Genomic DNA, 25,401 nt, shown 5'->3' with positions numbered 1-25,401 from the left:
CCGTGTCTTGCGCAACTCAAGCATCCAGTAACGTGGTAGCCGTCTGGCGGACGGTCTGGCTAAAGGCTTGGCAGGCTGATTTGTCCTCAGAGAAATCACTGACCAATCTGCCGTTTCAGGGCATTCGGCTCTTTGGGTCAATGTTAGATCAAATCATTAAGGATTCAAGGGGGGGTACACGCTTCCTTCTCCCTCAGGCCAAGCCTCAAAGATATGTTTTCAAACGTAGGGCTCAGCCCTTTCGCCATACCCAAGCGACAGGCACTTATGCTTAGGGCCCACAGAGGTCGCAAGCACCAAGAGATAGGAGGAAGGTATCTTTTCGGGCCACCCCTTCATGGCATTCCCGCAGTTCCAACAGCAGAACTGCCAGGTCAGGGCCGGGCAGAGCCACTTCAGCCTGACTCCAGCAGGGAGTCCATCTCCTTTTCCAGTACCTCTCCCAGACTAGGCCGCCTTCTCCTCTTCAGCGATATTTGGCGGAGTACAGTAGAACATATCTTGGTAAAGGAGGTAGTATCGACAGGATGCAAGATAGACTTCAACGTGCTTCCGCGAGATCGCTTCTTTCTATCGCAACCACCAAAGGACACTGCTAGGGCTCAAGGTTTTCTACAGCAATCGACTCCTCAATGCAGGAGTAATCGTCCCCGTTCCCGAGCAGGAACGTTTTGCCTGCTTTTACTCAAACCTGTTTGTGATGCCAAAAAAGGATGGCTCAGTTCATCCCATACTAGACCTCAAAAGGCTAAACAAGATGGGTCCGCTTACGCCATTTCAGGATGGAATCGATTCGGTCAGTAATTACGTCTATGGAGGATCAGGAATTTCTATTTCCTTTTGACATCCGGAACGCCTATCTACACGTCCCCATTTTTCAGGGACATCAGATGTTTCTGCGTTTCACTGTCCAAAAGCAGCATTTTCAGTTTGTGGCCCTGCCATTTGGGCTGGCAACAGCCCCCAGAATTTTCACAAAGATTATGGCAGCGGTGATAGCTGTAGTAAGGGTCAGAGGCATAATATTGGTACCATATCTCGACAAGTCGCCCTCCTTCGCTCAGGAAAATCTAGTGGTAGTTTTAAACACGCTGTCCCGGTTTGGTTGGATCATAAACAGGGAGAAATATCACCTAACGCCAACACAACGCCTAGAATTCTTAGGAATGGTAATCAACACCCGCCGCTCGAGGGTCTTTCTCCCAGAAAGAAAGTGGATTACCCTCCAGCAGGGAATTCGTTCTCTGTTGAAATTCCCTTCCTCCCTTCCGTTCAGACCAGGGAGTCCCTCAAGTAGTGGCTGACCTCCACCCTCGTTCATCTGGGATGTCCTTTTCCCCTGTCCATTGTCAGGTAGTAACTACAGATGCCAGTCCCCTGGACTGGGGTGCGGTATTCCGTCACCTGATGGTCCAGGGACGATGGTCGAGGCAAGAATCCTCACTATCAATCAACATTCTAGAACTGAGGGCAGTCTTCCTAGCACTTTTACATTGGGAAAGATACCTCAACAACCAGCCAGTTCGGATTCAAACGGACAATGCCACGGCGGTGGCATGCATCAATCACCAAGGGGGAACCAGAAGTCCCAGGGCACTGGCCGTGGTATCCAGAATCTTCAACTGGGCAGAAACCGCAATTTCGGCAGTTTTCATTCCCGGCACAGACCACACAGCCGCCGACTTCCCCAGTCGGGCGGGGCTCGCGGCAGGAGAATGGTCCTTACACCAGGCCATGTTCCGTCAGATGTGCCAGCTATGGAGGACTCCAGATGTGGACCTCCTGGCATCGCAACAGAACAGAAGGGTTCAACAGTTTGTCTCAAGATATAGCGATCCTCTAGCAATAGGGGTCGATGTGCTGGTCATTCCCTGGACACAGTTCAGACTCCCTTTACCTGTTCCCTCCCTTTCCTCTCCTGCCCAGACTGGTAAAGAAGATCAAGGCGGAAGGGGTGCCGGTCATATTGATTGCGCCGTACTGGCCCAGGAGGGCCTGGTTTGCAGAAATTATCAATCTTCTCGCAGGCACCCCCTGGAGACTCCCCGACAGACCAGATCTCCTGGCTCAGGGGCCATTTTACCACCTGAATTCTCGGTTGCTCAATTGGACGGCATGGCCGTTGAAACCACGATACTGAGAGCAGCGGGATTTTCGGACCATTAATCCCGGGATTTTCTGACCATTTCAGAGTCATTAATACAATGATCCAGGCTAGGAGGCCATCCTCTTCCAGGGTCTATTGTCGAGCCTGGAAGGCCTATTTTGGCTGGTGTGAGTCTAATCACATCACACCTGTGCTCTATTCCCTGCCATCTGTCCTAGCTTTTCTCCAGGCAAGGTTAGATGGCGGAAGAAATTTGGCCTCCCGCTTACAGGTTAGGACCTTTCTGCAAGGAGTGGCACATGCGGCCCCTCCTTAAAGATCCCCTGTGGCTCCAGGGGATCTTGGCTTGGTCTTGGAAGCCTTGACAGGTTCACCCTTCGAACCCCTCCAGGAAGCTCCCATGTCTTTGTTGTCCTGGAAGGTGGCATTTCTCGTAGCCATCACCTCTATTAGGCAGGTTTCAGAATTAGTGGCTTTGTCCTGTCGCCCTCCATTCCTAATTATGCACCAGGACAAGGTTGTTTTGCTGCCTCCTCCTAACTTTCTTCCCAAGGTGGTATCGGCCTTCCATCTGAACGAGGATATAATCCTTCCGTCATTTTGTCCCGCTCCAACCCATCCTCTGGAGCGATCTTCGAATAAGCTAGACCTGGTCAGGGCGATAAGGATCTATCTAGCCAGGACCGCTCCCTTCAGGAAGGCGGACTCGCTCTTTGTTATCCCCAATGGGGTGAGAAGAGGCCTGACGGCCTCTAAGGCAACAATTGCCTGTTGGATCAGAATGGCAATTCTGGAAGCCTACCGGGTGAAGGACAGGGTGTCCCCTGCTGGGGTCAAGGCCCATTCAACCCGGGCAATGGGCGCCTCATGGGCGGTACACAACAAGGCATCAGCCATGCAGTTGTGCAAGGCTGCCACATGGTCGTCCGTGCATACCTTTTCAAGATTCTATAAGGTCCATACGTATGCTTCAGCAGACGCCAGCCTAGGCAGAAGAATCTTGCAGGTGGCAGCGGTGACTTCTCCGACCTGAAGGAAGTTTCTGTCTTTTCCCACCCCAGGGACTGCTTTTGGACGTCCCAAGGTTTCTGTGTCACCCAATGAGACAAAAGAGAAAACAGGATTTTGGTTGCTTACCGTAAAATCTATTTCTCAGAGTCTTCATTGGGGGACACAGCCCCCTCCAATGATTTTGTTATATGTAATGATTATATGATTGACTTGCATGATAATGTCTCCTCCTACTGCTTTTTCACTAACTGATTGTCCTACAGCCTGTCGGAGGGGTGTATACTGCGGAGGCGGAGTTAACATTTTTTTTTCATGCATAGTGTCAACCTCCTAGTGACAGCAGCACACACCCTCGGTTTCTGTGTCCCCCCAATGAAGACTCTGAGAAACAAATTTTACGGTAAGCAACCAAAATCCTGTTTTCCACGCTGCTCAGCATCCTGTCAGCCTGTCACACCGCCGCAACTCGCCACGCAGCTCTTGGTTTTCAGCACGCTCAGCAGCCTCTCACATCGCAGCAGCTCACCAGCTCTCCATCCTATATATCCTGCCACTCTCATGTCCTCTGCTCCGACCAGGATCCAGGTCTGTACGCTCTCACTAGGGGGTTCGCTCTCTTCTCCGGCAGGCATACCCTGGCACATATTTCTTTCTTCTATGCCTTTCCCTAGGGAGCCTCACTGCCACCCTCCTCCCATTCTAGTGCACTTTGCATGCTCCACCTGCAATAAGAAGTTACCCTCATCTCTGTCAGAATTGCAGCTCGTCTAATATGTCTCCCCAGGAGCCCCCCACTGCTTGCAACGAGAGTGCCCCCCCCCCCCGAGTGGGTGACATCTCTATCTCAGTCGGTAGCTGACCTAACCAAGGTATCTCACACTTTGGTCTCGGTCCTGGAACGGCTTCCTAATCCTGCACCTGCTAGCGAGTCCCAGCTACCCCACTCGGATGCTTCGGATACTGACCCCTCGCATACCCAAAGGGATTCTCCTTACAGGAAGTCCAGATCCTCAAATAAGCGTGCCCCATTGCCCCACCGTCCAGCTCATCATCTTCATCACCGTCTTCCAGCACACCAGCTTCCCTGTCTCCTCCATCTGACGCTCCAGAGGCGCTAGAGTCAGACCCCCATTCTGAGTCAGATTCCAGATCTGGACTCGCACAGGTCTCCAAATTGCGTGACACTGTGGATAGTTTAATTGTCACTATTAATGAAACTCTTGATATAAAAGACTCTTGAGTTCTCTCCTTCTGAACAGACTGTGTCTTTCAAGAAAACGAAGCACCCTTCCCGTGTCTTCGCCAACCACGACGAGTTCAACAGGACCCTCGCAGTAGAGTGGCAGCATCTAGACAAGCATTTCCAGAGAAGAAAACACATGAGGGTCCTGTATCCTTTTCAACCTGACCTGCTTAACAAGTGGGCAGTGTCTCCTTCGGTGGACCCTCCAGTCTCCCCGCTGGCCACAAAGACTCTGCTCCCTCTGTCGGACAGTTCCTCTCTAAAGGAACCCTCTGACAGACTCATCCACTCTCTGGCTAAGTCTGCCTTCGAGGTCTCGGGTTTTTCCCTCTGCCTGTCCTTCGCCGCTACCTGGGTGGCCAAGGCTGTCTCCGCCTGGGCAAAGCATCTCCGCCAAAGTATCGTCGCCGGGGCTCCAGCCGACAACCTAGCAGATCTGGTGGACCAAATCTGCCTCTCTGGAAAATACATGTTTTCCGCGTCCCTTCATGCAGCCGCCTGTTCAACTATAGCAGTCGGCAACATCATTCCTATCTGCAGGGTCCTGTGGCTTAAGCCTGAAACTCAAAGAAGTCCCTCACAGGTCCTCCCTTTCACGGTTCTCACCTATTTGGAGAAGAGCTGGACAAGATCATTTCCGTTGCCACGGGGGGAAAAGTATGTCTACCACAACAGAAGGTTAAACGTACACCCCATCGCACAGCTCCTTTTCGCTCCTTTCGGAGGTTTCAACCAAACAGTGGCCCCTGACAGGACAAGTGTCCGGGGCGTCAACGGAGGAAAGGACCCTCCTTTAAGCCAACTCCGACCTGGTGCTCAAGACCTCCTCAACTTCGGCCCCCTATGTGAGGCACCGGCAAATTCTCATCAGCATGACGCGTCAACCCTCCTGGGAAGCCTTTCAGGGTGGGCGGTCGTCTCCTCCAGTTTCGGGACGAGTGGCTTTCCATAGTTGACACCTTGGTACGATATGTCGTCTCCTACGGTTACAAAATATAATTTTCTACTTTCCCTCGTACTCGTTTTTTTGAGTTTCGTCCACCAAAGAATACCTCTCTCGTTCCGGGTTTTTTCAAAGCTATCAACTCCCTCCTCAAGACCGGTGTCATCGTCCCCGTCACCACACAAGAATGCTTCAGGTTTTTATTCCAACCTGTTCGTTGTTCCAAAGAAAGATGGCTCCGCTTGTCCCATTCTGGATCTCAAGCTCCTGAACAGATATGTACGACTGCGTCACTTCAAAATGGAGTCCCTCCGATCTGTGATAGCCTCCATGAAACCAGAGGAATTTCTCTGCTCGGTGGACATTCAGGATGCCTACCTGCACATTCCCATCTTTCACCCGCACCAGAGATTCCTTCGTTTCGCCGTTCAGGGGCTTCACTTCCAGTTCACGGTACTGCCGTTCGGATTAGCCACCGCCCACAGAGTTTGTTTTTTTTTACCAAGGTGATGGCGACAGTGATGGCCATCTTACGCAGCAGGGGCATCCTAGTCATTCCCTATTTAATTTAGACGACATCCTCATCAAGGCTCCAACCCCCGCGGAATGTCAGTAAAGTCTGCAAATCACCCTGGACGCTCTCGCTCGGCTGGGTTGGATTCTCAACACCGCAAACTCCTCTCTGATCCCGGTCCAATGTCTTGTGTTTTTGGGAATGCTCTTCGACACTGCCCAAGCAAGGGTCTTCCTACCCAAGGAAAAATCCCTAGCTCTCATGCGAGGAGTATGGTCTCCCAGAGGCTCCCCTTCCCGATCCCTTCGCTTCAGCATGAGCGTACTTGGCGAGATGGTTGCTTCAATGGAGGCGGTTCCATTTGCTTAGTTTCTCACGTGCCCTCTCCAGCTCTTCCTTCTGGCGAGATGTGACAAATCGATCCGCTCCCTGGATCAGGTGGTCTCGATCCCATCGCAGATAAAACAGTCCCTGCTATGGTTGGAGCGCTCTCAGTCAATTCATCTTGGTAGGTCCTTCCTTCCCTTTCACTGGAAGTTAGTAACAACAGATGCCATCCTCAGCTGGGGAGCAGTATTCCAAGACTTGACGGTCCAGGGTCTGTGGTCAGCTCATGAATCTTCCCTCCCCATCAACATTCTGGAACTCCGAGCGATATTCCTTTCCCTGCTACATTGGCAGGAGCTCCCCCATGGATGTTCGATTCGAGTCCAGTCCGACAACGCCACAGCGGTGGCGTACATCAACCACCAAGGAGGAACTCGAAGTCGGGCAGTGATGTCGGAGGTCCCTCGGATCTTGTCCTGGGCCAAGCAGAATGTTCCAGCAATCTCCGCGGTGCACATACCAGGAGTCGACAATTGGGCTACAGATTTTCTCAGCCGAGAAGGCCTTTCCACAGGTGAATGGTCTCTGAACCCGTCTGTCTTTCACAGGATCTGCCTCAATTGGGGGACTCCGGACGTCGACCTAATGGCAACAAATATGAACCTAGCACTCAACTTAAAGGTATTTGTAAGGCGGTTTATAGTAGTACACGAAAAAAGACGTTTTCCGGTGGACACCGCATCTGGAGGCACGTTTGCCCCCTCTCCTATATACTGACAAGCTCATTACCTTAGAGAGATCATTCTCCTCAATGCCTAAAGCACCATTGTCCTTTCTGATAGATGCCTATAAGCTCTACACAATCTATATACCACACGTAACTGAAGAAGGTCACATTGACCGAAACGTCTTTTCTCGTGTACTACAATAAACCGCCTTACAAATACCTTTAAGTTGAGTGCTAGGTTCATATTTGTTGCTTTAACGGTTTGGGAAACTAACCTTAGCACCATCTTGAGTTGTGCTCACGGTGTTCTTTTTATACGTCGACCTAATGGCGTCCAGACTCAACCACAGTTCCGCAGTTTGTTTCCAGGTCCCGCGACCCGCTAGCAATCTGATTCGATGCGCTAGCGATATCTTGGGCACAGTTCTCCCTTCCGTACCTATTTCCACCTTAACCGCTAATCCCGAGGGTAGTCAAAAAGATCAAAGTGAAGGGAATTCCCTTCATCATCGCCCCAGATTGGCCACGAAGACCTGGTACGCCGAGTTGGTCAACCTTCTAGCGGACACGCCATGGAGACTTCTGGATCTTTGGCGCAGAGTCCCATCTTCCAGCAAAGTTCTCAGTCTCTCAATTTAACGGCATGGCTGTTGAAGCCGCGGTTCTGAGATCAGCGGGTTTCTCTTGACCAGGTCATCCAAACTATGATCAAAGCAAGGAAGCTTTTGTCTTCCCGGATTTACCAGCGAACATGGAAAGCATACTTCCGTTGGTATGAAGCTCACCAAACCGCTCCGATGAGTTTTCATCTCCCATCCATCTTGTCCTTCCTACAGTCGGGTCTAGAGTCCGGGCTGTCCCTTAGCACTATTAAGGGACAGGTTTCGGCTCTGTCAGTACTGTTTCAAAGGAATTTGGCCATTCGCTGACAGCTCAAGACTTTCATCCAGGGAGTTGCTCACTCCGTCCCTCCCTACCAGCCTCCAGTGGATCTATGGGACGTTAATTTGGTACTCGACGTACTACAGCAATCTCCTTTTGAACCACTGGGTGAGATCTCTCCCACGTTCTTTTCCTGGAAAGTTGCTTTTCTGGTTGCTATCACTTCAATCAGACGGGTCTCTGAGCTAGCGGCACTCTCTTGTCGGTCACCTCACTTGATTTTTCACCAAGACAAGGTGGTCCTACGTCCGGTCCCATCCTTTCTTCCCAAGGTGGTTTCCGGTTTTCATCTGAACGAGGACACCCCCAAGGGCGATCCTTGCACAATCTGGATCTGGTAAGAGCTCTACGCATTTATCTGTCCAGGACTGAGCCTTTCCGTCACTCAGATTCGCTGTTCATTATCCCAGAGGGTTCGCGAAGGGGCCTTCCTGCGACCCGTTCTACCTTTGCTCGATGGATCCACTCCACAGTTCTGGAAGCTTACAGTCTAAGAGGTAGGGAACGTCCACTGAGGATTACGGCACACTCCATGCGTTCGGTGGGGGCCTCTTGTGCAGTTCACCATCAGGCGTCGGCTTCGCAGCTCTGCAAAGCTGCCACATGGGCCTCAATTCATACTTTCACCAAGTTCTACAGGGTTTGCATCAGACAAACCTTGGTAGAAAGGTCCTGCATGCTGCAGTGGCCCTGAGCTCTGACTTGAGGGTACTATAGTTCTTCCCGCCCTTGGGACTGCTTTGAGACATCCCATGGTTTCTTGTGTCCCCCAATGAAGCGAGAGAGAAAACAGGATTTTGGGTACTCACTATAAAATGTTTCTCGAAGCCTTCATTGGGGGACACAGCACCCGCCCTTGTTTTATTTTTGTTTCAGACTCTGTTGTTATCCGTTAAGTTTCTTCTGTTATGTGTTTTTCTGATTCTCCTACTGCTTTCTCACTAACTGATTAGCTTTCTGCCCGTTGGTGGGTATATACTGCTGGGGAGGAGCTATTTTTTTTGCATAGTGTCAACCTCCTAGTGGCAGCAGCATACACCCATGGTTTCCTGTGTCCCCCGATGAAGGCTCCGAGAAACAGGTTTTACGGTGAGTACCCAAAATCCTGTTTTTATTGATATGAGAAAATATATAACCATATTACAAGCCAGTCAATTAACAATAACATGATTATAATTACACAATAGACCATCGCAGTATTGTTAGCCATTAAATGTAAGCACTATCCAGTTATATAAGCATCTTTATCTGTTATTTATTAATCATTATAATATAAACCAATAACGCTCTCCCACCCCCCCCAGATAACATACCAGAACAAACTACATTCATATTTCAATATACCACATATATCCTGAATTGACTGACATTAAAAAGTCGGTCCTGAACTTTATGACCCGAAGCAACCCCTTTGACCATAACCCAAGAATACTGTAACATTCTAACATGGAATCATTAACTGCCGTAATCTATCTCTGAGCAATACACCAGACGGTCGGCCTGGAACATTCAGCCAGGGTCCATATATTTTCACGTTTCTTTATTTCTTTTCTCTTTCCATATACCCCCTTTTCCAACCATATGTGATCATTTATTCTATTTGTTAATTTCCTGTCCTGTATCTGGTTATTATACAATATGTTCTGGGTTACCTGCAGAAATAATAAAACCTAATTGTTTCTGCAGAATCTTCACTGGCTCCACGCGACTGGATGGATATGCAATAGGTAGGTGTGAGCCCCCCCCAGGAAAAGGGGTCTCTGGTCAGAGTAAATGTTGGCAGACAGTCACTGTATTATTGTCTTCTGTTTTGTCTTCCAGTTGACTTTGTTCGTTGGTTGTGCGCCGTGTCTATGGATGAACTAGCTTCTGTCCACCAGCCTCGCATGTTCAGCTTACAGAAGATTGTGGAGATCTCCTACTACAACATGAACCGCATCCGTCTGCAGTGGTCGAGGATATGGCAAGTGACTGGCGACCATTTCAACAAGGTGATTCTTATTCGTTCCCTGAGCCACAAAAACATGTTTGTTTGTTTTTTTTCTTTTCGATACTGAAATCTAGTAAGGTGGACTTATGGCTTGTGTCTATCTCCTAGAAGCATCTTATAACCAAGGAGACTGAGCAGTTGGAGCACTAAACATGCCCCTCCATCGCTTCAGGACACGTGCTCTTTATCCTCATAGCTGAAATTGATGATAAATGTGTATCGATTCCTCTATTATTGGGAGTTATGAACTTTAGGCTTTAAATTACAAGCCTATTGGTACAGAAAAGATATATATATCTTTGTACCGTGTTAGGTAGTAGGTTGACTACCAATCGGCTTTTCTATTTGGTTATTCTCCAGTGTCAATCATTTGTGTGATGTCAGGAAAACCACATACCCATGTGACCTGATCAGTTATTGTGTGATCGATACTCCCAAGGCCTTGTGTGCATCTGCTTGTAGCCTGCTATAGTAATGTAGGCTCAGGAACCTAGAGCCTTAGACAATGCGGTCCCGTGATGGTGACACATGTGGCCATATTTTGTCAGTAACACTAATTTGTTAGGCACTGTGTGTTCCCAGTGAATGGATTTGTTTATGTATTAGATTGTCACTGTGTCCTTCTGACAGGTTGGCTGCAACCCTAACGAAGATGTTGCCATATTTGCCGTGGATTCCCTCAGACAGTTATCTATGAAGTTTCTGGAAAAAGACGAGTTGGCCAATTTCCGCTTCCAGAAGGATTTCTTGCGTCCTTTTGAGCACATAATGAAAAAGAATAGGTAACGTCTTCAGATTTTGTTGGGTCCGGCGCCGGTACTCTGTGTGGTAAGCCTAATGTTTACGCAATTTTTTTTAGGTCTCCCACTATTCGGGACATGGTAATCCGCTGCCTGGCACAGATGGTGAACATGCAAGCTGGGAACATACGTTCAGGGTGGAAAAACATATTTGCAGTATTTTATCAGGCTGCCTCTGAAACAAACGGAAATCTAGTGGAGCTGACATTCCAAACTGTGAACCACATCGTCAGTAAGTATGGCGCTGGTCTGGTATCTGCACATCTATTCAGGACATCTTCTAACACGTATATATGTCTCCCCAGCCAGTGTTTTTCAGCACCATTTTCCGTCAGCCATTGACTCTTTTCAGGATGCTGTCAAGTGTTTGTCAGAGTTTGCTTGCAATGCTGCTTTCCCAGACACCAGCATGGAGGCCATTAGACTCATCCGTTACTGTGCGAAATACGTCTCGGAAAAGCCTCAGGTGTGTGATGGTTGGTTAGTTCTCTCCAAAGCACGGAGTAGGTCTCTCCTCTAGTTTCACCTTGATCTTTTTGCATGGTCCAGCGTTTTGAACATTGACCTCCATCTACACCTTCCACCCAAGTCATTAACTATCTGACCCATGGTCTGGATCAGTTAATGATGACTGAGAGTTAATCTGTTGCAGGCACTTAGAGAGTACACCAGCGATGACATGAATGTGGCCCCCGGGGACAGGGTCTGGGTCCGTGGCTGGTTTCCCATTCTTTTCGAGCTTTCCTGCATCATCAACAGGTGTAAACTGGATGTGCGGACAAGGTAATGTTTGACAGCTTTTCCCCTAAGCAGAAGTAATGTTTTTAGTGAATTGTAATATTTTGCTCCTTTTAACCCATGTTATTAACAGTAGAAGAAGAATTTGAGAGAGTCAATAATAAATTGAAAACAAAGTGCTACAAGTTTAGAAAGAGACTATTACTCTTGACCACTATTTCTGTTTTTGTAAAAAGTTATGCTGAAGTTTTCAACTTCATGGAAGCAAATTTGTAGAAGACCATGTAGAGTTTGTCCCTTATTACAGTTAGGTCCATGTATATTTGGACAGAGACAACATTTTTCTAATTTTGTTTCTAGACATTACCACAATGAATTTTAAACAAAACAATTCAGATGCAGTTGAAGTTCAGACTTTCAGCTTTCATTTGAGGGTATCCACATTAAAATTGGATGAAGGGTCTAGGAGTTTCAGCTCCTTAACATGTGCCACCCTCTTTTTAAAGGGACCAAAAGAAATTGGACAGATTATATAATTGTAAATAAAATGTTCATTTCTAGTACTTGGTTGAAAACCCTTTGTTGGCAATGACTGCCTGAAGTTTTGAACTCATGGACATCACCAAACGCTGTGTTTCTTCCTTTTTGATGCTCTGCCAGGCCTTCACTGCGGTGGTTTTCAGTTGCTGTTTGTTTGTGGACCTTTCTGTCTGAAGTTTAGTCTTTAATAAGTGAAATGCATGCTCAATTGGGTTGAGATCAGGTGACTGACTTGGCCATTCAAGAATATTCCACTTCTTTGCTTTAATAAACTCCTGGGTTGCTTTGGTTTTATGTTTTGGGTCATTGTCCATCTGTAGTATGAAACTGCGACCAATCAGTTTGGCTGCTTTTGGCTGGATCTGAGCACACAGTATGGCTCTGAATACCTCAGAATTCATTCGGCTGCTTCTGTCCTGTGTCACATCATCAATAAACACTAGTGACCCAGTGCCACTGGCAGCCATGCATGCCCAAGCCATCACACTGCCTCCGCCGTGTTTTACAGATGATGTGGTATGCTTTGGATCATGAGCTGTACCACGCCTTCGCCATACTTTTCTCTTTCCATCATTCTGGTAGAGGTTGATCTTGGTTTCATCTGTCCAAAGAATGTTCTTCCAGAACTGTGCTGGCTTTTTTAGGTGTATTTTAGCAAAGTCCAGTCTAGCCTTTTGATTCTTGATGCTTATGAATGGCTTGCACCGTGCAGTGAACCCTCTGTATTTACTTTCATGCAGTCTTCTCTTTATGGTAGATTTGGATATTGATATGCCTACCTCCTGGAGAGTGTTGTTCACTTGGTTGGCTGTTGTGAAGGGGTTTCTCTTCACCATGGAGACTATTCTGCGATTATCCACTACTGTTGTCTTCCGTGGGCGCCCACGTCTTTTTGCATTGATGAGTTCACCAGTGCTTTCTTTCTTTCTCAGGATGTACCAAACTGTAGATTTTGCCACTCCTAATGTTGTAGCAATTTCTCAGATGGGTTTTTTCTGTTTTTGCAGCTTAAGGATTGCTTGTTTCACCTGCATGGAGAGCTCCTTTGACCGCATGTTTCATTCACAGCAAAACCTTCCAAATGCAAGCACCACACCTCAAATCAACTCCAGGCCTTTTATCTGCTTAATTGAGAATGACATAACGAAGGGATTGCCTACACCTGTCCATGAAATAGCCTTGGAGTCAATTGTCCAATTACTTTTGGTCCCTTTAAAAACAGGGTGGTACATGTTAAGGAGCTGAAGCTCCTAAACCCTTCATCCAATTTTAATGTGGATACCCTCAAATGAAAGCTGAAAGTCTGAACTTCAACTGCATCTGAATTGTTTTGTTTAAAATTCATTGTGGTAATGTCTAGAACCAAAATTAGAAAAATGTTGTCTCTGTCCAAATATATATGGACCTAACTGTATGTGGCTTAACCGTTATACTACGTTCACACTTAAACTATGTGCCCACGCTAGCGTTTTTAAACGCTCAGGAAAAGGATCCCCTTTCCCAGAAAACGCTTATCTTTTTCCGCGCGTTTCTTGCGCGGTTTTTGACGCGTTTTTTGACACGCGATTTCTGGGAACATTGGGGATGGCTAAAAACGCTGAGCAATGCGGGAATTAATGAGCATGCTGCGTTTTTAGCCGCTAAGCGATTCCTGAGCGGTTAAAAACGCATGCATTGGCACAAAAAGCCAAAAACGCATGCTAATTAATTTGATGCATCTTTTAAGCATTTCTGCAGCGTCTGATCCGGCACAAACGCTGCGGAAACACTTAACAAAACGCATCGTGGGCACACAGCCTTAGTGGAAATGCTGTAAGTTTACCAGCATCCTGATTTCAGGACTAAGTGGATGCGATTTAAACAGATCTCCTTCACACTGTGCAAAAATAATATTCTCTTGCGATTTGACCAGCCGTGCAGAGATGTCTATCCTTTTAGGCCTGTTTCACACTTCAGTTTTTTGTGTCAGTCAAAATCCGCCAAAAAGGCGGAAAGCGGATCCGTTATTAACTGATGTTAACAGCTGCCACCGGATCCGTTTTTTTGACGGATCCGCCGAATGAAGAATTTTAAGGAACCGCTGCGAGAGAGAGAGAGAGAGAATTTTTTTTCGTGCGCTAGAAAGGATTTCAGGGTTAAATTCCCGGCTGACTTCCTTTCTCTGGGCATGCACACTGTAAAATGCGGATCCTGCAGCCAAAAAAACGTTGCAGGGTCCGTCCAGGCATGTTTGGCGGATCCGCAAAAAAACGGATGGCCATCCGTCAAGATCCGCCGGTAATGCAACTCAATGGGGGAAAAAACAGATCCGCCAAAAAAAATGGCGGATCAGTTTTTTTCAAAAACTGACGGATTTTGACTGATGGTCAAAAACAGAAGTGTGAAACATGCTTTAGCGTTTAGGTTGTACATATGCTGAGGTTATTCTCCATTGAGTTCAAGTGTTGCAGTTTACCTCAGAATCCAAAGAAAAATCCCCAAGATGTGAAAAAAGCACTTTATATATTTCTTTGTTGGCGTTCTTCACTTTTCTTAATTTCTTTGCAGGGGCCTCACTGTCATGTTCGAGATTATGAAAAGTTATGGGCACACCTTTGAGAATCACTGGTGGCACGATTTGTTTCGCATTGTGTTTCGGATATTTGACAATATGAAACTCCCGGAGCAGCAAACAGAAGTGAGTGAAAACCTATGGAGATATACCTGGTCCCCCATAATTCTTTTTACTAAATGCCTCATAACGTGATGTGTCGGTGTGTTTGCTGTAATAAAGTAACTTGGCACTCAACTGAATGATCCTTTTTGAAAATAAGTTTTTATTGTGGCAGTCACAAAGGACGTTTCGGCCTACAATTGGCCTTCGTCAGTCTGCCGACTGCTGCAGATGATGAAGTTAATAGTGTAGAATGATATAAGATCCTATTACAAGGCAGTGATTTTGGAGGTTACTGCAATGACCAACTGTCTATAACACGTGTAGTGCTCTGGTGTATCTGGGAGAAATTGGAACAGGCAATGGAGCTTAAGTCTCTAGGGGCTTTATGCCTGTAAGAGTTTATGCCTGGTGGGTATGGGTTAATATCTTTTGATACTTGAGCCAATTAATGTTAGAGAAAAATAAATTTCTTTTAATCCTAAGAGGTTAATGCCTGAGGCGCTTTAACAGTCTTGTATCAGTAGATCAGGTTACATGAACACCTGCAGGTGTAGTGCCTGGGCGTATGGACCTGGACGCAGTATCCGCTGCTAGCCCCGGACCTTGTGTGTTTGCTGTGTCTCAATCGCTATTAGCAAAATGTTGGACAGTGCAACTTATGTTCATCCTGTAATACAGTGAAATACCATTCATCCGACACGTCATAGAGCTTGAGGAGCTTCTCCGTCTTCTCCTCTGCTCCCATGACAGAGCTACAGTAGATGATGCCACTTCTCCCCCTACACAGTCCAAATTCCCATGGACACCTTTGAGACGTTGAATCTGATCAGAATTCTAATCTGGCTTGGCTCTCTTTCCCAAGAAACTGTTTCTTCTGTCTTCACCGCTAGCAACTTGTCACTTTTCCCAACCATGAAAAATCTGACTATCTTATTGGCAAAGAATGGAAACGTTCAGATAGCCGTATGTCTTCTTCAAGAAGGTTTGAGGCCCTATTTGCAGAAGAATATAGGTTGCTACATGATACATAACCTTTTCCATGGTTTCCCCGTTAGCTTGTCTCTCTAATGAGATTACTTTGCTGCTGATGCAGTGTTCCTTAGTGATCCCGCTGAATAAGAAAAATGACTTTTTCTCAGATGCAGGATCCACCTTACATCCTACCTTTGCAGTGTCTTGGTTCAGCAAGGCCTGTTCAGAATGGGCTAAGCAATGATCACCAGGGTTTATCTTCAGGTGCTCCTTAGGAGGAACTTTTTGTCATTGCTTTCCATTCGCTTCACCTTTCAAAATTCCTTTGAGAGGATTCCTTTGGTCAGCACAACTTGCGGCCCTCACTGCAGCCAATTTGGTGGCTGTTTTTTTGCGTCACTTGTCTCAGATCCTGGTTCTCCGACCCTGCGTCCACACAGGCCCTAACTGCATTCCCTTTCACAGGAGACAAGTTATTTTGAAAGCGACTAGATAAGATAATCAGGGATGCTACTAGTGGCCTGAGTGCGCTGCTTCTCCAGAAATGTAAATACCCCAAGCCATCTAGATGCTTCCAGAGGCTTCTCTCGCTTTTTGTCTTCTATTCCTATGAAAGCGACAAGAAGTCCTCCTGACCCTCATACTCTAAGCAGCCCTTATACAAACCTAAACTATTTCCTGGCAGGCCCACCTCAAGGCCATAAAGCTCTCCTCCACTGCATGAAGGTGTTTCCCAAATCACTTTCTCGGTAAGTAGTACCTCAGGGAGGTGGTATCTAGATTTCAAAATCAAAGTCACTGTCCTGCCTCGAAACATTTTTTTTTTCCAACCCCTTTCTTTTGCCCATCTTCAGTTTTATACACGTGAATGTTCTATCCACCGTCTGGCTCTGGTCAGGTCCGTTAGGCCCTATCTTTCAGTTATGTCCTGATTTCATTTTGTGATCCCATGACTAACGACCCAAAGGCCTGTCAGCCTTCAAGACCAGCTTTACCAAAGGGATCATGTTGACTCTCGTGGAAGCCTACAAAGACAAATCTCCACCCTTTCAGTTAACGTCGCATTCTACAAAGGCAGTGAGGCATCAGGTCTGTAAGGCTGTCACCTAATCCTTTGTTCATACCTTCACCAAATTCCACAAAATCCACTCTATGGATCCTGCCGATGCCAGCTTGGAACATAAGAAAATGGATTTTTGTACTTAACATAAACTTCCTTTCTGGTGGCATACATATGGAGACACAGCTTCCACCCTTATCATGTCACGGGATCGCTTTTGGTTTCCTGTTGCTGATGTGTGTTTCTTCAGGTTCAGGTTGTATTGTGTTCTGTTTTCTCCTACGCCTCATTGGGGGACACAGAGACAGTGGGTGTTATGCTACTTGCCACTAGGAGGACACTTTAGTAAACCAGAAAAGAAGTTAGCTCCTCCCCTGCAGTATACACCCTCTCGCTGGATGAGATTTCTCCAGTTCTTGCTTAGTGTCTGTAGGAGGCACTTGGGTCTGGTTTCAGACCCCACCGTTTTTATTTTATTTTTGATTTTTCTGTAGCGTATATCAACCGCCAGGAAGGTACCCAGAGCAGGATGGCCATGCACAAAGTGAGTCACATCCTCCATTGGGCGGAGACCGACCATTTGCCCATGTCAGCAATCCACATCCCGGGCTTAGAAAATTGGGCGGCAGATTTTCTCAGTTGCCAAGGCATTGCCTTTGGAGAGTGGTCTCTTCATTCGGAAGTCTTTCAGCAGATTTGTCGTTGTTGTGGGACTCCGGATGTGGATCTCATGGCCTCAAGACTAAACAACAAGGTTCCTCGGTTCATTGCCCGATCGCACGATCCATGCGCCATCGGAGCGGACGACCTAGTTCTACCATGGCACCGGTTCCGGCTCCCTTACATCTTTCCACCTCTTCCCTTGCTTCTGAGGGTCATCAAGAAGATCTGAGCGGTGGGAGTACTAGTGATCCTAGTTGCGCCAGATTGGCCGCGCTGAGCATGGTATGCAGAACTAATACAACTAGTCGCCGACGTCCCCTGGCGACTTCCAGATCGCATGGATCTACTCTCACAGGGCCCGATTTACCACCAGAACTCCGGGGCCCTGTCTTTGACGGCGTGGCCGTTGAATCCTGGATTTTAGCACAGGCTGGGTACTCACTATGTGATTTCCACTATGATTAGTGCTAGGAAGCCTGTGTCCATGCTCATCTATCACCGCACCTGGAAAACCTTCTTTTCGTGGTGCAAGGATCATGGTCGATCCCCTCTGGTGTTTTCCATTCCGGCCATATTGGAATTCCTTCAATCCAGATTAAAATCAGGCCTCGCACTGAGCTCGCTCAAGGGCCAAATTTCGGCTTTGTCAGTGCTTTTCCAACGCAAAATTGCCACCAAACTTCAGGTCAAGACGTTAATTCAGGAAGATTCCCATGTGGTGCCTCCTTATAGAAGGCCATTGGAATCATGGGACCTTAATCTGGTTCTCGGGGCCTTACAGGAGGCTCCTTTCGAACCGCTGCAGGACGTGTCACTGACCGTCCTCTCTTGGAAGGTGGTCTTTCTAGTGGCAATTACGTCAATCAGACGAGTTTCGGAATTGGCAGCCCTGTCCTGCCGTTCTCGTTCCTGAGTTTTCATCAGGACAATGTAGTTCTCAGGACGTCCCCGTCCTTGCTGCCCAAGGTTGTCTCCTCTTTCCATCTCAACGAGGAAATTGTTTTGCTTTCCTTTTGTCCAGCGCCAGTCCATCGCATTGAGAAGGCCCTCCACACCCTGGATGTGGTTAGGGTGCTGAGACGGTACATCTTGCGGATGGCTCCCTTCCACAAGTCAGATCCCCTGTTCATGCTTCTTCCAGAGGGGCATAGGAAGGGCCTTGCCGCGTCAAAAGCAACGATAGCCAGGTGGATTTGCTTGGCGATTCAGGAATCCTACCGTGTCAGGAACGTGCCTGTCCCAGCGGGGATTAAGGCGCACTCTACCCGGTCAGTGGGCGCTTCTTGGGCCATTCGGCACCAGGCCTCGGCAGAACATGTCTGCAAGGCTGCGACCTGGTCCAGTCTGCATACTTTTACAAAACATTACCAAATTCATTCTCAGGCCTCTGCGGATGCAGCTCTCGGCAACGCATCCTGCAATCGGCAGTACCTCAGTGTTGACTCAGTGGTGCATGGTGTATTAGCAAATGTATGCTCCCCACCCAGGGACTGCTTTAGGACGTCCCACTGTCTGTGTCCCCCAATGAGGCGTAGGAGAAATAGGGATTTTTTGTGTACTCGCCGTAAAATCCTTTTCTCCGAGCCAATCATTGGGGGACACAGCACCCACCCTGTTTAGCCTACTGGCTCATTGTAGCATTCTTAGGTTGTGACATAGTTATGGTTTTTGTTGACTGTTTAATCTCCTCCTGCTTTTTCACCGAACTGGAGAAATCTCATCCAGCGAGAGGGTGTATACTGCAGGGGAGGAGCAAACTTTTTTTTCTGGTTTACTTAGTGTCCCCCTAGGGGCAAGCAGCATAACACCCACTGTCTGTGTCCCCCAATGAATGACTCGGAGAAAAGGATTTTACGGTGAGTACACTAAAATCCCTATTAATTTTTTTTTTTTGTGTGTGTGTGTTCAATTTTACTGTTTTTTGTTTTTGGTTGCTCTCCTGCTTTTAACACTAAAATGTGCTTCCTGGTGTTCAAGAAGAGGATGTAACCAAAGAGGCGGAGCCAATGCTTTTTTTTCCCCTTCCCCTATGATAGCACCGCACATGAGATGGTATCCTTCCCCCGGAACAGGAAACGTGTGGCAGAGATAAAAGAAGCGGGCGGCGCCTCTCTCCTCAGTTTGGTTTCCTGTTCCTGCAGGTGGATGCCTGTGGCAGGTCTCATACCTCCAGGGGGATCTCCCTCTGATGAAGTCCAGTCTGGCGGCTGAGATCTGTATGGGGGGAAAGGCAGCTGGGCGCAGTGGCGCGCGCCTGTAATCCCAGCTAGGGGGGCTGTCAGTGCCGCGCTCATTCCCCCCGCTGAACTCATCGGCGGCCACTCCTGTCGGGAGGCTTGGCCGGGAGGAGGCGTGTCCATCACGACGCTGGCGCCGACTGAATGGGAGATGGCTTCCAGTCACACTGGAAGTGACGTCACACGCCGGGAGTAGCTGGTGTGCTGGACACTTCCGGGAGGGAGCTGATCCTGGAGCGCGCACACCACTCCTCCATTATAATGAAACAAGGCTCTCTCAAGCGGCGGCAGCAGCTGGTAAGGCATGGCGGACCCCGCAACCGTAGTGCGCACACCAGAGGAAGACCTGGAGGCTACTGTAGTACCCAAGGGGTTTGGGTGAGTGCCTTTGTAAGGCAAAAATGTGTGGGTAATGATGCCCTCTGTCATGTGTCCCCTAGGGGCCGACCCCTCTAGGCTGAGCGTGAATGCTCTCATCAGGTGTCAGCTTAAGGCTGGGCCACCGGCCATTCTAGGCTGAGCATGACTGCATTCTTCAGGTGGCGGCTGCTAAGCAGCTTGAGGCTTGGCCGGGACCAGCCTCGGGTCATGCTTAAAAAAAAAAAAAAAAAAAAGGGCCACGTTCAAACAAGAATAAAGCATGTGCATTATGCAGAAAAACCCTCCCTAAAACGTGCGATAAGCGACTCTTGTCGCTCGGGTATTAAAAAAACAGTGGCCGAAGAATCACCATCCCTACTCCAGAATATAAATATCCGGGATGAGGTAAAAACAAAGCAGCACACTGCGCTCAGCTTTGCCAAACCTACCTCAACCCGACCCCCTACAGAGATTCAAACGGTGAGGACTCAGAGGAAGAGCTGGGAGAGTGGCCCTCTAATGACTCAGACCTGGACTCCTCAGACGAGGAAGAAGCTCACCTTTATTTTCTATCCGAAGATATCGGAAAATCACTCAAACTGTCAGGTCTACCATGGGGGATTGAAACGCATAGGGAGCCGCAGACAGTACAGGATTTCATGTTTAGTAATTTAGAAAGGAAGAAACGCATGGTTTCCTTCCCACGATAATCTACTAAATTTAGGAGAAAAAAAAAGACCCAACAAAAAGATGTCCATGCCACAAACACTTAAAAGTAAATACCCGTTTGATGAAGAAGTATTTGAAAAATGGGGGAATAAGCTCCTACACTGGATGCTGCTATCGCCAGTACCTCCAGAGGGATAGCCCTGCCATTTGAAGACATGGGTGCCTTAAAAGATCCCCTTGAATGGAAAAAAAAAAAGGCTGATGCTTTTCTAAAATCTGCTTGGGAGACGCCAGTATGATCATTAAACCTGGGTTACCCACCACTTGCACAGCACATGCTATGGTCAAGTGGTTAGAGGAACTCGATGAGCAAATAAATGCCCAAGGGAAAGGCTGCTAGAAGCAATACCTTCCCTACAGAAAGCGGCAGGATTCCTGGCAGATGCCGCGGTTGACTCCGTCCGATGTTCTGCCATGCATGCACCCTTTCAAATTCGGGTCGCAGAGCACTATTGTAAAAAATTGGGCCGCAGATTTTCAGTCTAAGGTCAAGCGCCGTGCAGTCCCCCGTGAGGGACAATACCTCTTCAGGAAGGCGTCAGACTAAATTTTGGGGAAAGCGTCGGGGGGGAAAAAAAAAAAAAAAAAAAAAAAAGATTCCCACCACCCCCCTTCTCTAGGCTCCAAAATTCCGGTGGGGGGGGGAAGACTTCAGCACGAGTGGGCGACATTACCTGCCTCAAACTGGATAACCAAGCTCTTGTCGGAAGGTCTGCGCAGCTCCCCACCGCAGTGAATAAACATGACGCATGTGGCCAAAAAGAACCAGGCCACGCTAGAGAAGGAGGTTCAGCTCCTCATACAAAAGTAAGTACTGATAAAAGTACCACACCACCAAATAGGAAAGGGATTCTACAGCACCCTGTTCCTCACGCCAAAGACGGACAGTCCATTGAGAACAATATTCAACATAAGAGCGTTGAACCGATATATCCGTGCGGAGAGCTTCAAAATGGAAACTTTAAAATCGGCGAGCACCCTAAAAGTGTTAAGGTTACTCGACCCAGGCTGCTACATGGCAGTAATGGATCTAACCAATGCTTACTACCATGTGCCAATATGGGGAGAACACCAGCAATACCTAAGGTTGGGAGTGGAGATTGCTCAGGTCCCCACTCACCTTCAATATCAATGCCTTCCCTTCGGGGTGTCATTGGCCCCTCGCATATTCACAAAGATCATCTCAGAGATGACGTCCTTTGTGAGGAAAGAAAACATACTGCTAGTACCCTATTTGGACGATGTCCTCGTCGTGGGGAACAACAAGAAAATTGTGGAGAGGCAGTCACAAAAGTATTGGAGATATTAACCAGGGTAGGCTGGATGGTAAACCTAAAATAAAAAAAATAATCCAGGTTAGTTCCGGTCCAGTCACAAGAATTCCTCGGAATTCAATTAGATTCAGTCAAACAACAATGTGTCCTCCCAGAGAGGAAGATTCGGACCATTCATCAAAAATACAACAAATACAACCTGGTCATGCCATATCGGTAGAAGGGGCGATGTCACTTCTAGGTGCGATAATCCCGGTGGTCCGGTGATTGCAAAGCCACACAAGAAAATTACAGTGGCAGATCTTGGCCGAGTAGGGAAAATACCCTTGCAATTTGAATCGGGAGATAATCTTGTCGCCACAAGTTCAGAACTCGTTAAAATGGTGGCTGAGCACCAAAAACTTAAGCAGGGCAGTACCCTGGTCTGTTCAGAACCCATGGTGCTAACCACGGACACAAGTCCATTAGGTTGGGGAGCACACCTAGCGGACCGGATTCTACAGGGCCAATGGGAACCCTCAATAAGGACAGCATCCTCCAGTTTTAAAGAACTGGCAGCTGTAAAGCTGGCATTTCTTCAGGTAAAAGAAGAAATCCAAGGCAAACATGTTGCAATTTTATCCGACAACAGTATGGCCATAGCCTACATAAACCGACAAGGGGGTACACGGTCAACATTTCTGATGGCAGAAGCCTAAAAATTATTCTGTTCCTAACGGGGACACATTTGAAAGGGACAGACAGTCTTCTGGTCGACTTTTTAAGCCGGCATGTATTACACCAGGAGGAGTAGTCCCTAAATCTGGAGATATTTGGGAGAGTCTGTGCCATCTGTGGCACACCAGAAGTGAATCTGTTTGCCACAAGAAGGAATCGAAAAGTACACAGGTTCTACTCTCTAAACCCAAGAGAACACCCAGAAGGGGTGGATGCACTGCTACACCGCTGGGAATTTCCCCTAGCTTATGCATTTCCCCCGATTCCGTTAATTCCAATATTCCTGGAAAAGATTCGAGAAGACAAGGCATGGGTAATCCTTATTGCGCCCTTCTGGCCAAAAAGGGCATAGTTCACATGACTCGGACGCATGTCTATCTCGGACCCATGGATCCTCCTGGATATCCCGAATCTACTTCACCAGGGCCCAGTACTACATCCTCAAGTGCACAGACTCCATCTCACCGCATGGAACTTGAGAGGGGACTCCTTTTAGCAAAGGGATTCTCAGGCCCTTGGTGACCACCCTGCTTGCTGGCAGGAAAAATGTCAGTCAAGTACCAAAAAATTTGGTAAAGGTTCCTGGAGTTCTCAGGCTGACAGTGATCCAAAACGAGCCAGGAAGTTCCAATAAAAGAGATCCTGGAATTCCTCCAAAGAGGGCTAGAAAGGGTTGTCCACGAGCGCCCTAAAAGTGCAAGTATCTGCCCTGGGTGTGTTGTTTGACCAAAAGCTTGCCGCTCACCCTTGGGTCTATAGGTTCATTTGAGCCTCCTTCACAACCAGACCCTCAAAATTACTGACTAAGGTAGCTCCCTGGGATTTAAATCTAGTATTAAATGCCCTAACATCTCCTCCTTTCGAGCCAATTACTTCCACTTCGGTAAAGGCATTAATGTTGAAAACAGTTCTCCTGGTGCCCTGACTTCAGCTCAATGTATCTGCAAGCTGCAAGCTATCTCTGTAAATCCCCCTTATGCTACCTTTCTGGATGACAGAGTAATCCTAAAAACTGACCTGGCCTTCCTCCCGAAGGTCAATTCCAAAATTCACAGGGATCAGGAAATAATTTTTGCCCTAGTTTTAGGCTAAACCCAAAATCCCAGGGAGAGCAAACCTTTCATTGCTTGGATGTCAGACGTTGCCTACCTCAATATATAGAGGTCGCAAAATTATGGCGACAGTCTTCGGCCCCTTTTGTTTCCTTCCAGGGGACAAACAGGGGAAAGAAGAAAAAAAAAAAGCTTCAAAATCAACCATTGCACTATGGCTACGTATGGCTATTTCACTGTCTTACTCTTCCTCAGGTCAGACTCCCCCACTGGGTGTAACGGCTCACTCTACAAGGGCCATAGCCACAGCCTGGGCCGAAAGTGCAAATGCATCTGTAGAACAGATTTGCAAAGCAGCAGTATGGTCTTCACCATCCACTTTTTTCCATCACTATAGGCTAGATCTAGGACTCTCGAATCTTGCCTTTGGGAGAAAGGTGTTATCTGCTGTTGTCCCACCCTAGGAGTCTCTTCTATTTCTTCCTCTCATGTGCGGTGCTGTCATGGGGAAGGGAAAAAAAATGATAATTACTTACCGGTAATTTGATTTTCCAGAGCCATGACAGCACCGCATTGATTCCCGCCCTATCTTGGGGATGGTTGTGTGATGCACAAATATATGTATATATGAGAAAAATATATATAGAAATATATAATATATCAAAAGAAGGTGGTAAGAGTGACTTAATCAAATTACAATACATGTCAACTAATAAGGCGGTTACCTTGCATATTCTGAAACAAACTGAGGAGAGAGGTGCCGCCCCCTTCTTTTATCTCTGCTACAGGTTTCCTATTCCTGTGGGCGGATACCATCTCTCATGTGCGGTGCTGTCATGGCTCTGGAAAATCAAATTACCGGTAAGTAATTAATTATCATTTTTCTTTATCGCTTCATTGGAAAGACACAGGTAACCATGGGTGTATGCTGCTGTTGCCAGGAGGCTGACACTGCTGCAAAAAAGGAAAAGTAGCTCCTCCCCGGCAGTATACACCCACCGACAGGCACCAAGTACCTCAGTTTGTGCTTAGTGTCTATAAGAGGCGGACCTGGATCTGTTCCCAGATCCGCAGCTAACCCTTTTCCTTTCTGGTCTTGTTGTGTGTTACTGATTTTTTTTTCCCTTTGTTTTTCAGAGACAGCTTCAGGGTAAAGCTGGAGTCACACATAGCGACTTACCAGCGATCCTGACAACGATACCAACGTGTCAGGGTCGCTGGTGAGTCGCTATGTGATCGCTGGTGAGCTGTCACACAGACAGCTTCACCAGCGATCAGCACGCCGAGGTGAGGAGCGAGCCCGGGAGCAGCGGACAAGTGTGCCTGCTGTTCCAGTCCTCCACCAGCAGAGGGCGCCTGCATCCCCGGCCTCTCCTGGCGGCGTCCTGCTGCCTCCTGGTCCCCATCGTGCGGCGGCGGCAGGTACACACTCCGCGGGCTCCTCGTCCCCAGCATGAGGAGGCGGCACCTGTAACTCTCTGCTAACTAACGTACACATCGGGTATCGATGTGTACGTTAGTTACCAGCTGATCGCTGGTCTCCCGCCTGTCACACGCAGCGATGCGTGAGGGCCAGCGGGAGATCAGAGACGAAAAAAATGTTTCTATCAGCGATACTGGCAGGGGGGCCGGTCACTGATCGCTGTCACACACAGCGATCTCGCTGGTGAGATCGCTGTTGTGTCACAAAACTTGTGACTCAGCAGCGATACTTGTGACGGGGCCCTAACAGGGTGTAAATTCTCACCCTGCTTTCCCATATTTATGCAGCTGAGCGAGCAGTGTGGTGTCACCCACAT

The 25,401-nt window shown here is 47.8% G+C and overlaps 1 protein-coding gene across 1 annotated transcript in view; it reads left to right on the top strand.

Moving 5' to 3' along the window:
* Positions 1-25,401, top strand: part of ARFGEF2 (ARF guanine nucleotide exchange factor 2) — a 124,974-nt gene that overhangs the window by 65,579 nt on the left and 33,994 nt on the right. The window contains exons 24-30 of the mRNA XM_073580533.1: positions 9,501-9,541; positions 9,636-9,805; positions 10,435-10,586; positions 10,664-10,836; positions 10,910-11,070; positions 11,257-11,387; positions 14,430-14,559. Coding sequence (XP_073436634.1) covers positions 9,501-9,541; positions 9,636-9,805; positions 10,435-10,586; positions 10,664-10,836; positions 10,910-11,070; positions 11,257-11,387; positions 14,430-14,559 — 958 coding nt within the window. The remainder of the gene's footprint in view (positions 1-9,500; positions 9,542-9,635; positions 9,806-10,434; positions 10,587-10,663; positions 10,837-10,909; positions 11,071-11,256; positions 11,388-14,429; positions 14,560-25,401) is intronic.

This window comes from Dendrobates tinctorius, unplaced genomic scaffold, assembly GCF_039654945.1.
Source record: "Dendrobates tinctorius isolate UK_male_01 unplaced genomic scaffold, ASM3965494v1 ptg000065l, whole genome shotgun sequence".
Classification (NCBI taxonomy): domain Eukaryota; kingdom Metazoa; phylum Chordata; class Amphibia; order Anura; family Dendrobatidae; genus Dendrobates; species Dendrobates tinctorius.
Note: the sequence above shows the minus strand (reverse complement) of the source record. Positions and strands in the feature narration are given on the sequence as shown.